This window comes from Varanus komodoensis, unplaced genomic scaffold (assembly GCF_004798865.1).
Source record: "Varanus komodoensis strain SLA01 unplaced genomic scaffold, ASM479886v1 scaffold49, whole genome shotgun sequence".
In the NCBI taxonomy this organism is placed as follows: Eukaryota; Metazoa; Chordata; class Lepidosauria; order Squamata; family Varanidae; genus Varanus; species Varanus komodoensis.
Genome location: NW_025336072.1, coordinates 687014 through 703423, shown reverse-complemented (window position 1 = coordinate 703423; position 16410 = coordinate 687014). Strand labels below are relative to the sequence as shown.

Sequence of the window (16410 nt, the reverse complement as noted above, 5' to 3'; positions counted from 1 at the left end):
TCTTGGAGCAATGTTTCTCATTTAAGGACTCTCTTCGGGGGGCGTGCCCGTGCCGCGCGCACTGGAAAGCGAGTTGTCGAGCTCTCGCGGGACTTCGCAAGGAAAGGACCGGGGTTACGTCTGGGCTCCGGGAGACACAACAAACATGGAGGTATTCGCGCCAGGAGTCCGGGGCACCGGTGGCTGCAAAGCGCCGCGGAGGTGAGTCGGAGACGCAGCCGGCGCCGCTCTAGTCGGCTCTTCTTTCGGCTGCCGCGGCAGGGGATACCTGCCTGGTGGCTTGTCCCTACCTTCCCTCTTCGCCGCCTAGGGCTGCCTAAGTTCAGACAGCGGGAGTGAGAGACCGGCCGAGCCCACCTTGTGGAGGTTGGCAGGACAGATGACGGGGTGGAATAACGCCGGGAGTCTGGGGGAAGAGTTGTGTGCCGTCCGCGGGGAGGGCGGGTCGAAGAGTGTGTCACCCACCACTGTCCCGGGGTGGATCTGAAGGGTTGCTCTCTGTGGGTCGCGGCAGGAGGAGGACGGTGGCTCCAGGCAGCGGAGGACGGGGCGCCTGCGGCATCTTCTCGTCAGCATCTGCAAAAGGGGCTTGGCGACACACCCCTGCCCTAGGAGCGCAGGAAATTCTCTTTTCCACACGCACATACGGCTATGGAAGACACACCTTTCCTTCAATGTATCTCGTCACCCTGGCGGCCATCTAGAAATACTACATGCATGTGAACATAGGGGATGTGTGTGGAGATTGGGAGAGGCCCCAACCACAATAAGTGCTCTCCTGAACTGGTTTGACGCACCCTCCCCCCCACAAAAAAAGCTTATATCATGACAGAAATATCAGCACAGAGGACTGTTAGTGTGCAGTCTAGCTTAGAAGAAAGGGGAAGCATGATAAAGGTTCATAGAATCATAGAAGAATTGGAAGAGGCCATGAAGGCCAACCCCCTGCTGTTGCAGGACACCATGATACACCATCCCAAACAAATGGATGTCCAGGTTCTTTTTGAATGTCTCCAGTGTGGGAGCTCCCACCACATCTCTAGGCAGCTGGTTCCACTGTTGTATTGCTCCGATTGTGAGGAAGCTTTTCCTAATGTCCAGCCTGAATTTGGGTTGCCGCAACTTGAATGGAGTATTCAGTGTCCTATATTCTGGCATTAGCAAGAAGAGATCTTAACCTTCCTCTTTGTGACTGCCTTTGGGGTACTTACAGAGGGATATTATGGTCCAGTTCCCCCCGCCCCAGTCTTCTCTTTTCAAGGCTGAACATGCCCAATTCCCCCAGTCTCTCCTCATCGGGCAGTGTTTCCAAACCCTAGGCCATTTTTGTCGCCCTCCGCTGGACCCTTTCTAATTTACCTGCATCTTTCTTAAATCTTGGTGCCCAGAACTGGACACAGTATTCCAGGTGAGGTCTGACTAGTGAGGAGTATAGAGGAACTACTACTACTCATGATTTGGAAGTAACACTTCTGTTAATGCATCCCAAAATAGCATTTGCCCTTTCAGCAGCTCCATCACATTGTTGGCTCATGTTTAGCCTAATGTCCACAATTACTCCGGGATCTTTTTCTTGTTCAGTTCTGTTGAGCCACATATTCCCCATCTTGTATCAATGCCTTTGGTTTCTTTTTCCTAGGTGGAGGTCTTGGCACTTGTCCTTATTGAATTTCATTCTATTGGTTTCAGCCCAGTGTTCGAGTTTATCAAGACTACCCTGGATCTTCATTCTGTCTTCTAGGGTGTTTGCTGTTTTGCCCAGTTTTGTATCATCTGCAAATTTGATTATCTTTCCTTGTACTTCCTCATCTAAATTATTAGGATGTTGAAGAGCACTGGGCCCAGGACTGAACCCTGTGGCACCCCACTAGTTACCTCCATCCAATTTGAGAATGTGCCATTGATGAGCACTCTTTGTGACCGATTTAGCAGCCACCTAATAGTTTTTCCGTCTAGTGCAGTTTTTGCTAATTTGCTTATCAGAATGTTGTGTGGCACTATGTCGAAAGTTTTGCTAAAGTCTAGGTAGGTTATGTCCACAGTGTTCCCTTTGTCCATTTGAAAGCTTACCCAGTCAAAAAATGAGATTAATTAGTCTGACAGGATTCATTTTTGATAAATCCATGCTGGCTTCTATTAATCACTTATTTTTTTTCAAGATGCTTGCAGATGATTTTTTAAATAATTTGCTCCAGAATGTTTCCAGGGATTGATGTCAGACTAACTGGTCTATAGTTCCCAGGTTCATCTTTGTATAAGATGTACAGTCCTATGCATTGCCTGGAGAATGTGGATAGGGAGACAAAATTCTTCCTCTCATAAAGCTAGAACCCAGTGGACATATCCTGTGAAGCAGACTAATGGGAGATTTAGAACAGATAAAAGGAAGTACTTCTTCACACAGCACACAAGTAAACTATGAAATTTGCTACTAGATGTGGTGATGGGCACAAATTTGGATGGCTTCAGAAGAGGTTCAGACAAATTCATGGAGGACAAACACACAATCCTGTGAGTGCACCCTTGAACTCAGAGGCTTCTGATCATCCAGTGGAGAGTAGGAGGGACAAAGCCTCCCCTTCTGCCCAACCTGCATTTTTTTTAACTAGATTGGCTTTTTTACACATCTAGCAATGATGTATCAGAGGGGAGGGAAAGAAACTGGGAGGCCTCAGAATAGCTCATATCCTGGCCTCTTTGGCATCCTCTCTACTTACTGAAACACCTATCCCCCCTCCCAGCTCCCCAGAAAGGGTTGCTTTTTCAACATAGGTGGGCAGCTGGCAGGGTTCTTTCCATACTGCCTGAAAGAGGGAAGAAGCTTGAATCTCTGACTCCCAAAGGAGGAATGCTGTTTCCAACCTCAGAGTGAGGAATTCCCAGTATTGTATTTACAGGGGCCTTAGGATTGCTTCCCAAGGCTATTGCTGGCTAGCAGTCATGGTGACTACATGTTACCTCCTGCATGAGAGTATCAGGTGCTGGGGAACACAAGTGGAGGGGTGCTATTGTATTCATGCCCTACATGTGGGATCCCAACAGGCAGCAGGTTGGCTACTGAGTGAACAGAATGCTGGATGAGATGGACTGTTACTTTGATCCAGCATGACTATTCTTAATGTTTGTTTATGGCTAGCAATAGCAGCACTAATCTGGAACTGGTGCAGCCCTCCCTGTTTTTTTGTGATTCACAACAAGGAAATAGTTATGCAGGACATCTGGGTTGCATGGTTGGGGTGTATTTAGTTAGATGGTGGTGGGCATATAGATAAGCCACAATCTAATGATTCAAGGAAAGCTGCATCACAAGAATGGACTTTAATAGGGATTGAGACAAGGAAATAAGGCTGTGCCAGGCAAAGGGACTGTTATTACTATTATTAACTACATTACATTCATACCTCACCTTTCTTCGCCTTGCTAGGAACCCAAGATGACTTACAAGTTTCTCCTCCTTTCCATGTCATCCTTACAACAACCACTGTGTGAAGTATTAGAATTGTTAGAGACTGATGGATCTGGATGGATTCAAGAGAGCTTTGGGGGAGTACCCAGCTGATATGGTAGGCACTCCTGTCGAACCCCAGGTAATCCTGTGGAACAGGGAAATGACTTGGGCAGCGGACAGGATTGTATCTAAGCACCCTCTTTGTTCTGGCAGAGCCAGGCCGGCTCCATGATATACACCAGAGCTTAGGGCAATGAACCGAGAAGGGAGATGGGTTGAGAGCAAGTGGAGGAAATCTTGCGGCAAGTTTGACCAATTGTGGCTTAGAGCTCACTGTAGAGCCTATTCTGTGGGGTAAGACATACTTTATTGTTTACAGACATAGGCCATCACAAGTTTAAAAGAACAAAAGTTGCTTGGAATTTAACAATGTTTCAATGTTTGCTTTTTACAGTCAAGAGGTAGGACATTGCAGGAAGACAATGATGAGCTGACCCAGTATTTGACTATTCATGCTAGTTGCCTTGTATCATCCCTCTGCTGGCTGTGCTCTGCATTTGAGAGCAATTTGCCAAGCATTGCACTTCAGATGTCAGGCTCCTTTTCCCATAGAAAGAACCTGAATGGAAGGGAAACGGGCAGTTTTGTATATTCTAAAGCAGGCATCCCCAACCCCAGGCTGCAGGCCACTGCTTGGCTGTGGTCTGTTAGGGACTGGGCTGCATAGCAGGAGGTGAGTGGCAGATGAGCAAGCAAAGCTTCATTTGTATTTGCTGCTGCTCCCCAGAGCTAGCATCACTGTTGGGGAGTGGCTGGAAATACAGATAATCATTAGGGCCCTTTTGGGTGTTGGATCTTGAACGGAGGAGGGAGCAGCAGCAGCTGCAGCAGCAGAGCCAGGCAGCAAGTGGCTTGGAGAAGCCGGGGAGGGTGCATGCGAGAGATGAGGGAACTGGGAAGCAGGTAAGGTCTGGACTGCAAGCCTGCAGGTCAGGGGGAGACTTCCACTGATTCAGCATTATGGTGAGTTATATAATTATTTCATTATATATTACAGTGTAAGAACAATAGAAATAAAGTGCACAATAAATGTAATGTGCTTGAATCATCCCAAAACCATCCTGCTCCCCGGTCTGTGGAAAAATTGTTTTCCACAAAACTGGTTCCTGGTACCAAAAAGGTTGGGGTCTGCTGTTCTAAAATATAGAACTTACAACTTTTACTAGGACAGCTCCAACAAGGGCAATCATACAAAAGACCCATGCTTGTCTTAATGTGCAAATGAAAAAGAAAGTTGTGGTCAAGCTCATACTTGCATTGTCATGGATACACATCATTTTTAAGCATACATAAAATATCTTGTACACATAAAAATGTAACATGAAGCAGCCCACAGGCGCTGTACTATGGAACTTTTAAAATGAGGAATAGGACCTAGTACAAAAACGCAGAAAGGAAAGGAAGGTGTGCTCATAGTAATAAGAGAAGTAGGAGCTTAGAAAGGCATTCTGAATTGTTTGGAGAGGAGCTGTGTGGTAGGATGGATTCACAGCAAGCCAGAAGGCAGCCCTTGCATGAGCTTGAAGTGGTGGTGGCCAGAGACAAGGCACACCTACGGATTTCTGTTGAGTGAAAAATCTGTGTTCTATTCCAACTGTCTCCTGAGCACTGGTGACCCCTTGTCATCTTCTTTGTTACTTATTTAAAGTAATCCTTAAAGCTGATTGGCAGGTGTTGAATTAAATAAGCAAGGTAACCGTGAAAACACACTGAGAGATGAGAAGATTAAATGACAGGATTGGGTCTTGTTCATATTGTAGTGTTCCAGACCACTAATAACAGCATTTGAAATGAACTTTCAGACCTTCTGATCTACATCCTTCCCAGCCTCATCTATCTTTATTTGTATGGGTGGGGAAATGGGTCAAATGCTGCCAGCAAAGATGAGCAATATTACTGGGTGGTAGTTACTGCTTCCACTGTGTAATCAGCACCATTTGCAATGGACTCTGTAATATGACTTTCTGCATTTACTGGCTTTGTATTGTTTGGTGTGCCACTCTTGGCTGTGTATAATGTATTACTCTGCATCAGTAGAACAGGATGAACATTTCTTAATGTTCTTAACCAGATTTAAGGTTGGGTCTACAGCAGAAATACTGTAGCATCTTCATGCTTAGTGTTCCTGAAAGTCTTCTAGTAACAATAAGGCAGCAAATATATGTTATGGCAGTTCACTGGTAAGGGAGTTGTTGCTCTTCCTCTCCACACCACTTTTGATGTACCTCTTGTACTTACCTAGGCTTTTGTGTGATACCTCTAACTAGTTAATACAATGTTTGGTATAAAACCTTATGAATCCCTCTAGAAATGTAGAGTTACAAAAGTGGTACAGGGTCAGTATGAGCCAGCTTGAGAAAAAACTCCAGTTTTGTAGCAGTTTAGAAGAATGTCCTGTACAAGACCTGATTTGTAAACACCAGCATCAAAACATTAAGAACTCAACTCTTCAGCACCAAGATTGAGAGCTCTTTCTGGACTACAGTGGTGTTTACTGTGGCAAGAATGCCACTGTTCAGGTTTTTCAAACTAAAGTATCAGCTGAGGGATGGGGAGGGGGGAGGCATGTTCCTCTTTTGTAGGGGAATGAATTCATGAAATTATTCATATTGATACTTTATTTTTGCAGAAACTAAATTATCTTAATTAAATTGGGTAAGGATTTTGGTATTGAAATGATAAACTAAATTGAAACTGAATGGTTTTATGGTTTTCTTTCAGTTGTGATATATTGTGCATGTTCCAAGACTGAAACAGCACTATTATTATGCTTTTTTATGGTAGATGGCATCTAATTTAATCAGTATAAAATTCTACATCTTAGTGTAGAATCCCTTGATCGTTCAGAAAAATGGTCTTAATAGATATTGGGATATGGCTGTTCCAGATTTTATAAGTAATCTCACCAAATATATTTCAGGGATTGTATATTAGCATGTTCATGTTCTCTGTCTTGTCAACCTGCATCTTCAAAACAAGTGCCAATTCCATTTCTAGACCCCCAAATTATATTAGTCCAGAATCTCATACACTTATCTGGGAGTTGCTGAACACAGCAGGACTTCCTTCTGATTAATGGTGAACTGAAATCTTCAGCAAATATACAAAAATACTGTCTCTGTTACCCACCCCCTTGTTAATGAATGGAGCCCAAATCAAAGGAATAGACAACTTGTGGCCTTCCTGATGTTTTGCCATATAATTTCCCATCAGCTCTTCCTAGCATAGCCAGTGGTGAGGGAATCATGGGAGTTGTAGTCCAAAACTACTGGACGGCTACAGGTTGCTCCCATCCCTGACCTATAAAAAGCTGATGAGAGTAGAAAGAAGGCAGGAAAGTTTGTTCTTTAATGGAGAACTTTAAGCAGCACTGTTAGAGAATGACAGTATGCAGCATTAACTCAGAACATTATGGGTACATAAACCCTATTAAGCTTGTATCTTTTATGACCTGAGTCTTGCTATTCCACATTTCACTGACAGAAAGATAAGGCTATGGTAGTCCTGTATGACTTGTGCCCCAGCCATGTATCATGAACTGCACTGTGTACTTCAGTGAAAGGGAAGGCAGAATATGTTTACTGAGCCCTTGGTTTCCCATTGTACATTGGTTGCAGTTTGGCCTCTGGTCAAGAATGTCCATAATTAGTCACAGACTTAATGTACAGCATTGATGCAGAAATTCATGTTTGGTGAGAGGCTCTATGTGTATGGCTCTGGGAGAAGGGGCACATGTGTGGACACGTAAAGCTCTACAGAAAGACATATCCTGCACCAATCAGAATCCTGTATTTTGTGGAAGAACTCTGTGTGAGCTCTATGTGCATATAACAGTTGATAGATAGAGTCCTGTGTGGCTTTACAACTCCCCATGCATTCAAGGCACACATGTGAGGACTTGTCTGAACTCACCTTATCAGATTAACTAAACAAAGACAGTTATGAACCCTTTCAGGTGATTTTGGCAAAGCTGAGTGAATGACTGCTCCAACATCATAGGATATAAAAGAAGGGATGGGGCACTTTGTGCCCATCCCAAGTTTCTTCAGGAAAGAGCAGAATAAAAATGTAATAAATCATCATTTTAAAGCATTAGTGTCATGGTTTCATTATGCCTTTTATTGGTTGATTGAGTGATTGATTTGCAAATGATGTAATGCTCAGATCTCTTGATGGTTATCTATTGTTTTTGCATTATTTAGCAATATTTAATTTGGGAATTGGGGTGTGTTCACTTCTCTTTTTGTTAGAATTGGTCCTTTAATATTAAAATTTATATTTTAAGTGATATAGCCATTGCTCAGTAGAAGGAACTTTGTGGCAGGAATTCTTCTCTCCTGTCACCTACTATTGTTACTCCCAACATTGTGTAGAGAGGGAAAGATAATTCTGAAGAGGATGTGCTCTTTGTTCTGTTGCCACTGCAGAGACTGTTGTGTATAAGCACCAGATTAGTTTCTTCTAGAGATGTGGATGTGGTAAGCCTTCCCACTCTGAACTTGACAGGAAATGATCGTATAAGCTGCTCTCTACCTAACCAGTAGAAAGGAAGTATATAAATCTGTTAAAATATATAGAGCAAAATTGACATATGTGTCCTAATTTCATTTCCTTGCAGACTGACTGAAAAGACATTAATCAGAAAAGTGTATTTCTATATATGATGGAACATACATTTCAAGACTGGAGTTTTGATGTCTGTTTCAGTGATTTAAGGTAAAACTATTGCTCTTGTATGTTTGAAGATCTCTCTCTGCAATATACTTAAAAAAACCATCTTTGGGTCTGTGTTTTGAGGAGGTGTAATGCATATATATAGCAATATTATCATCACAGCCATAAAACTCAGACCAGAACAGGCTTTTAGACCTTGGGGCATGCTGGGGAGACTTGAATTCAGGAAGAAGGACCTAGTTTCTTGGGCTACCCTGTGTGAGAAAAGAATGAATGCTGGAATTCTTGGAGATTAAGCAAATCTTCTTAAGGAGATAGGCAAAACAACCCTGCAAGCAGGATGAACCATTGTTCTGAGACACCTAGAAATTACCTCACCTATAGCACCTAGCAAACACAGACAAAGAACTTATCTCTTACTCAGAGAAACAATACTTGATTGCTATCAGAATCAAGAAGCCATCAGGTCCCATTCCAAGAAGCTTATCTTTCCTATAGACCACATGTGCAGAGGGAAATTGTATAAACATTAGATGGTTAGGAAGGACTGTTCCCTTTTTTCCTGCTGTCCTCTGCAAGAGTGCTGGACAGACAAGCTCTACTGCTGCAGGACAGGTAGTGCCTCCTGCCCCCCTCGTGCCCTGTTAGTCAGTCTCTCTCTGTGTTAGATAGGAAGCTCTATAGAAATATAGAGTAAGATTGGGATGTAACAGGACTATTTGCTGTCTGGACTACATGGAGCTAAAGCTTGTGCCAGCGCGATATTGTTCTGATAAATAAACTGTTCTTTTCTAAGTGCTGTGTATGTCTGCGTGAATGCAAAACCAAGGCCTGTTCTCTGGCTGCATGCATTAAAACCCCAGCAAAAGATCCCAAACCTTTTGAGGCAATCTGACTTCCTCCCTCACCCAAACAGAGGTGAGGGAGGAAGTCATGAACTATGGAATGCTGAGTTGAGTGGGTGAGGAAATTGGAGACATTTTTGACAGTTGGGAGAGGGCTAAGGAATAGAAGTGTATAGCTGGGGGAGGGGGGCAGGTCAGTTTAAGAAATTAGAAGTTCTAATTGTGTTCATCCCAGACCTGAGCTTAATGTGAAATTATTCTTATGTTCCTTAAAAACTCTATGTTAATCCTGAAACATGTACAATGGAAAGAGTTTGAACAGCCTGATACCTATATCTACACAGTGGAGCTAGCACAGTAACTGTGCTTATATTATTTCTAATTGGACAGTTATTGTTTTAACTGGATTCAATTTTAGATGTGTACTTGATGCAAACAAATTTGTACTTCAGATTTATGTAGAAGTTATCTTTGAATAAGAGGTTAAAAAGCAAGTCCTGGCTAGAAGTTTTACAGCACTTGACAAGAATACTTTCAGAGAACTGGGAGACAGCTCTGGAGATAATAGCAGGCATTATTGTGCAATAGCAATGAGCATCCACAGTCCCTGAGAATATATGAAAATGGTATTTTCTTAAATATGTAATGATAGAGATTCATGGACAACATAGAGAAACCTTCCTACAATTTGTGTTTCTCCTGTGAAGCTGATCGGTGGCATGTTCAAGAACAATAATTAACTGCGACAAGATCTGTCAGGTGGTCTTTTATGCTAAAACGGAAACTTCTTATATAGGCAACATATCAATCTTCCACCATTTGTGGCCCTCTGATAATTCGTATCTCCAGTTTTTGCATTCTGTTTGTGTGTTCCTGCTGCTTGTCAGATTATTTGTCCAGTTGATAAACAGGATGCTTAAATAGATGGGCCTCTTGTATTAGATCAAGAAAACCAATTTGTGTGTCTTTGTTGCTTGGTGAATGTTCAACCAATTTCTATAAACTAGATATATTAGGCCCTAGTTTAAGTCAGTGGATTAAAACATCTATGCACTCTCTTCAATATATGAGATGCTAGGACTTCTCATATATATAAGTGAAGTTTACCTTACTGTATGTGAATATTTGTAAGTAGAACTGATTTGTGTGATGTTGTTATTTAGAGAAAAATGTCTTTTAGATGTCATTGTACATTGAAACAAATAAAAGGGTTTAAAGATTGAGATGAAAAGGCTGTTCTCAAAAATAGGCCAGGGGATCTCCAGATACAAGAAAAACATTCTGACCTCATAGCGGGGGATCAGAGCTCCCCCCCCCCCCCCGCTACAGCTGGCATGGTAAGAACAGCACTGGCTGTTCATGTGAGATTGCAAAAGTGGCCTTGGAGATGGACATTTGGGGGTAGGGAGGGTAGACTGGTGGTATCAAAATTTGATGTATCTTAGAGGTATTTTAGCTTCCTTCCCACCTGCTTTGAGATACTTTAGAGAGTTGAAATTGGCTAAGTGTTTTACATGACAGGAAAAATGCAGAGGCAAATTTCACCTTCATGAATCTTCTGCCCTGCATCAGATGCTCATAATATTATGAAAGTATAAGTTTATGGGTTATTCCAACTGGGTGCGCGCTGAAATGAGTAACGTGCTTCTCTTAGTTTTATATGTGTTATTGGACAAATACTCTTAAATGCTAGACCTGCTTAAATTATATAGAAAGTAGTTATTAAGTGTCTTGTTGTTGTTGTTAGGGAGAAGTGGGACAAATGTGCTCGTTCTCCTGTCTGATGTCCCACAGAATAATTCAGCATGTTTTCTACATAAAAGAAAAATTCAGGTATGATGTGTATCTCTTTTTAGGGAAAAGCTGTCACCTCTAGTTATCTTGCCTTTAAAAGCTTTTACCTAGATCAATAAAGTCAATAAAATGAAATCATAGATACATAGTTTGTGTCAATGGAACTCTTAAAAAATCCATGGTTTTCTTTTGTAATTATGTACAGAATCTTGTAGAGTCATAAAAAGCAACAAAATAATTACAAATCATAGACTTGAATAGCCACCTTGTTCCATGTATTTTTAATAAAGAACTGGAGGGTAGGTTGTAAAAATTGGGAGACCTGCTAGCCTGAGTATTTTATGAATTGGCTTTCAATAGTAACCTAGTATTTTTTACTGGTATAACCCCCCCAAAAAATTAAAAGGCTAAAAGATGTGATACTGGAAGATGAACCCCTCAGGTCGGAAGGTGTCCAGTGCACTGCTGGGGAAGAGCAGAGGGCAAATAAGCGGATGGCAAGGGTGAGGTGGTTGGATGGAGTCACTGGTGCAGTGGGCATGGGGTTGGGTAGGCTCTGGGAGATGGGGGGAGAATAGGAGAGCCTGGCATGCTGTGATCCATGGGGTCACAAAGAGTTGGGCATGACTTTGTAACTGAACAAGACAAGATACTGGTATACTTTTTTTTCTAAGCTGCTCTAAGGATTCTCTCTGGCTTAGAAGAGTGCTTTTTTATAAATAAACCTAATAACTCAGAACAGAACCTGCACTTTTTGCTATTCTCTCTCACTGTCTGTGCTTTAAGAAAGAACCTAGACAGAAATCAGGGTCAAAGGAAGAACTCACTGAGTAAGAAATATCTCAGTGAGGCTTCTAGTGATTAGTAGCTTTTGGATTTTACTGGAAAGTTGCCTGCCTTCTTTTTCTTCAAAATATATTGTAAAACAATGAGTTTTAGACAGCAAAGTATTTTCTTGGAACCCTGTGTTTTTGGTCACAGGAACTTAAAATCCTAATATGTTAAGTGCTAGAAGAGTATTTTTAAAAGATTTCAAAATGATGTGAATAGGATATGATTGCAATGTGAACTGTACAGGAATCGAGGCTTTTGTTGAATATGTTGGATTTGTCGAAGATTGGATCCAGACATAGGCATCCTTAAAGTAGGTGTGCTGAAATAAGTGGGACTTGAATTAGTAATCACTAACTTACATCTTAGTGTTTTCAGTACTGTTAAGCATACTGTTAAGCATGACTAAGTCTGTATCCACCCCTTTCTGATTAGATTTGATATGGGCAATCTTGGCCAATTTCCAGCCCCACTTTCATTGTCTGGTCTTAATATACCGCTTTGGTGGTTCACGAAAACAGACAAGCTCAAATAAGCTATGGTGGCTTGTTTGAATAAGTGGTACATACAGGCCACCATTTCTCTAACTGCCTACCTAGGTGCTGCTTACCATGTCATCCAAACCTGCAGAGCATGGCTTGTGCATGGGAATACATGCCTCAAGATAACTCTGCAACAGGCCATTCAGCCATGGTGGCTTAATTTGATTCTGCAAACTGAGTCACTCTCTGTCACCCAAAGTTGTTGGATAGCTGCAAGGCTAAGCAAACTTTAAGTAGCGTCATTCACAACTTGAAATATATTGTTTCTGTGTGCATTATAAGTTGGTCTTATGTTTCAGGTCTGCAACATTGTGAAGCTGTAGTATGAATATGGGTGAAAAGAAACCAGAGCCTCTGGATTTTGTAAAAGATTTTCAAGAATATCTGACTCAGCAGACTCACCATGTGAACATGATTTCAGGCTCTGTTAGTGGGGACAAAGAAGCAGAGACTCTTCAAGGAGGTAAGCTAACCACAGTGCAATTCAGCTTTTACTTAAATGAAAGACTGCATACATATTCTGCCTCTTCCAGGTTGTGGAATAACTACGCATGGAATTTCCCAGTTTGTGTATTGATGCCATTGTTATGTTTTACAGCAGGGACAGAAGGTGATCAAAATGGACTTGATCATCCTTCAGTTGAAGTCTCACTGGATGAAAATTCAGGAGTGTTAGTAGATGGGTTTGAAAGAACTTTTGATGGAAAATTAAAGTGTCGATATTGTAACTACGCCAGCAAAGGAACAGCACGCCTCATAGAACATATCAGAATTCACACAGGTATCTATGTGTTGTTGATAAACTTATTATTAATTTCATTTATTTCATTTTTGTACTTTCCCATACCCAAACTCTCTGGGCAGTTGATCTTTTTAATACATCACACACATGCTGTTTTCTAGTCAGGAGACTCACACCTGTTTATTTCCCCAACCACACCCATCCAACTGTCTTTTCCAATAATGCAATTTCCAAACCTTAAAATCGATGGGGAACAAAAACTAGGAAAACCAAACCATATGACACCCCTTTCCAATCTAATATCCCTCCAATATGTATTGGACTATAAATCCTAGCCTTTCCTTCCAGCTATCATGACAGGGATGTGTAGTCTTAACACATCTGGAGGGCACCAGGCTGGGGAAAGCTGTCCTATGAAGTAGTTTGTGGCACTGCCTAGGGAAACTTTTTTTTTTTTTTGTTATTTTTAGAACACTGTTATTTTTAGAACACTTCCCCCATGTGTCTGCCTGCCAGCACTTGCTGAATACAAGACATGGACATGAAAGTTCAGTGGACAGTTTTTGTCTGATAAAATTTAAAGCAACATTTTAGAGAATGCAGTGCCTTGTTTGAGCTGTTGATGCATCCCTAGTCACTTTGTGGCAAAAAGCATTCCGACATTTGTTTTAAAAATGTTCATTTGTTTTCAGGTGAGAAGCCACACAGATGCCATTTGTGCCCCTTTGCATCTGCCTATGAACGTCACCTGGAAGCACATATGCGGTCTCATACTGGGGAAAAACCATATAAATGTGAATTGTGTTCCTTCCGTTGTAGTGACAGAAGCAACTTGTCTCACCATCGCAGACGCAAACATAAAATGGTGCCTATAAAGGGTACGAGGCCTTCCCTTAGTAGCAAGAAGATGTGGGGTGTCTTGCAAAAGAAGACTGGTAACTTGGGGTATAGCCGCAGAGCACTAATTAACTTGAGTCCCCCCTCTATGGTGGTTCAGAAGCCAGACTACCTTAATGATTTCACTCATGAAATTCCAAACATTCAGACTGAAGCATATGAAAGTATGACAAAACCAACGGAGACTGGTGGGTTGCCAAGAGAACCGCAAGACCTTATGGTAGATAACCCTTTAAACCAGCTATCTACTCTAGCAGGACAGTTGTCTAGCCTTCCCCCTGAGAACCAAAACCCACCCTCTCCTGATGTTGTACCGTGTCAAGATGAAAAGCCTTTCATGATGCAGCAGCCTGCTGCACCAACCGTTGTTCCAGCAGTGTCAACCAGTATTCCTCAGAGCTCATCCCCTACAAGCCCTGATCCTCGTCCTGCACATTCTCAAAGAAACTACAGCCCAGTGGCAGGTCCGAGCAGTGACCACAGTGCTCATGCCAGCACCCCAAGCATAAGTAATAGTCAACCAAGTACTCCAGCACCAACTCTTCCAGTTCAGGATCCTCAGCTTCTGCATCACTGCCAGCACTGTGATATGTATTTTGCTGACAATATCCTTTATACCATTCACATGGGATGCCATGGATTTGAGAACCCTTTCCAATGTAACATATGTGGTTGCAAATGTAAAAACAAATACGACTTTGCTTGCCATTTTGCCAGAGGCCAACATAACCAGCATTGATTGAATACAAGTTACACCATGCTTTCCTTTATTTGTGTGCGTTAAAACACGTTGTCTGTCTCTTACTTGCTAATGCGGAGGTTGTTTATCCTCAGAACAATCCAATTAACTTTGGAAGCAAACCCCCGTACATGCTATCATGGTTTGTACTCGGGTCATGCTTGTTAGTCATGCCAGCATGTTTTATTTGGTTCTTCAAATGAAAATGAGGCTTTTAGTGTAACTAGCCATTTAAAAAAAAATAGTAAATGCAACGAAACAGGGGCTAGTATTAGATAATGAGGATTTCTGGACAAACAGTTGTCCAAGTATAGCTTATCCTCTACATTAAGCTGTGTCACAAAATAACCCACACAACTAAATTCTACCACACTCAGATATGATCAATGTAAAAGCTATATGATTGTTCCCTAATATAAAAAGGTTAAGGAGTAATCAGCTAAGTAATTTTTGTCTACAAAAATAATCTAGCAAAAACATAGCTGCAGTAAAGCTAAGCTCCTGTGGTATTAGTAATAATGGAAGCATAGAAGAGTAATAATGTGAAATAGGGTACTGAGACACCTCCAGTACTACTGACCTGTTTAAAGAAATACAGAGCACCAGTGCCTAGTCTTAAATGTCTGTAACTTTTAAAACTGCAAAAAGAAAATGTTAGAACAAAATGGGTAATGTGTTAAAATGATGCACCATAAATGTCATACCTAGTTTGCAGTGCATTGCATATAGCTCCATTGCCTTTAAATGCTGATGCAAAAATATTTAAATGCAAAAATCTGTTTTTGCCTTTTTGGGTACCAATGTCCTATTGATGAAAATGAAGCAGCAAGGTTGTAAGAGTATAATCCATTCAGATCTAGAATAGGTGATTTTAACAATGAATGCATTTCCTTTTGAAAATGGTATTCTAATATCGTAAAGAGTTGTTGACAAGCCACACTGTTTTGGACTTGGCAAAGCAAGACATGAATATGAAAAATCACTATGATTAATTGCAGAGGATATAAGATAGCTGGCTGTCAACTGCTCTGCTTTCTTAAAAAACTAGGAAAATGAATAGGCACTTTATAGAAATTATGCTAGCAAAACCTATGGACGGCTAGCTTTGTTGTACAAGAATCCCTAATATACAGGGAAAAACACTTATCTTGACATGCACTTTTATTGTATAGCTTTTATTTCAAGGGAAACAAAAGATGACCTTATACTGCTCTCTCACACATAATATGCACATACTTATTTAAGTTAGGAAGGAGTACAATTATTGAACTATTTCACATCCCTATTTGCCTTTGTATGAAAAAATTACTGCTCTACAACATCTTCAGAATCTTTTGTAGATGGAACAGCCCTCTAGTAGCTCAAGTGGAAGCATGAGTTAGAAGTGCTCTCTTAAGACATCACTGATGAGTACAACTCCCCCTCACCCACACACACAAAATATATAATTGTATCTGAAAATTAAGTAAAGTCCACTCTGAACAGTTGGGCTTTCCATCTCTCCTCCAGATGGCAGCCCTTACAAAATCAATAAAAATCTGTAACAAGGATTACGAAACCCCTGTTGTTCAGGGTGGTTTTCTGCAAGTTTAGATACAATCCTACTATATAGCAGAACTTTTGTTTAAAGTTCTGATCATAATGTTGACAGTGATCAGACTGAGTTCTGCGGTTTGGTGCCAGTGCTGTTCATTGAAAGGTTTGTGTGCCACAAGGACCCTCTAGACCCTACAGTTTAATGAAGAGGAGTGCATACTCACCTAAGCAGTGGCAAATTGGGCAGGCTATAGAGACAAAAGTACTTAAGTTTTAACTACTTTTGCAGAGGAGGTCTTAAA

The 16410-nt window shown here is 41.4% G+C and overlaps 1 protein-coding gene across 8 annotated transcripts; it reads left to right on the top strand.

Moving 5' to 3' along the window:
- Positions 1 to 67: 67 nt before the first annotated feature.
- IKZF5 (IKAROS family zinc finger 5) lies at positions 68 to 15714 on the top strand. 8 transcript variants are annotated; one of them, XM_044445588.1, is made up of 7 exons: positions 70 to 201; positions 3425 to 3587; positions 8127 to 8224; positions 10775 to 10860; positions 12494 to 12657; positions 12796 to 12975; positions 13629 to 15714. In XM_044445588.1, exons 5-7 carry the CDS (start codon positions 12519 to 12521, stop codon positions 14570 to 14572), a joined length of 1263 nt encoding a protein of 420 aa, XP_044301523.1. In that variant the 5' UTR covers positions 70 to 201; positions 3425 to 3587; positions 8127 to 8224; positions 10775 to 10860; positions 12494 to 12518; the 3' UTR covers positions 14573 to 15714. The 8 variants fall into 8 exon arrangements, with proteins under 8 accessions (XP_044301520.1, XP_044301519.1, XP_044301518.1 ...); XM_044445587.1 differs by having other exon boundaries at positions 71 to 201; positions 12793 to 12975; XM_044445583.1 differs by having other exon boundaries at positions 69 to 201; positions 3425 to 3563; positions 12494 to 12975.
- Positions 15715 to 16410: the final 696 nt, after the last annotated feature.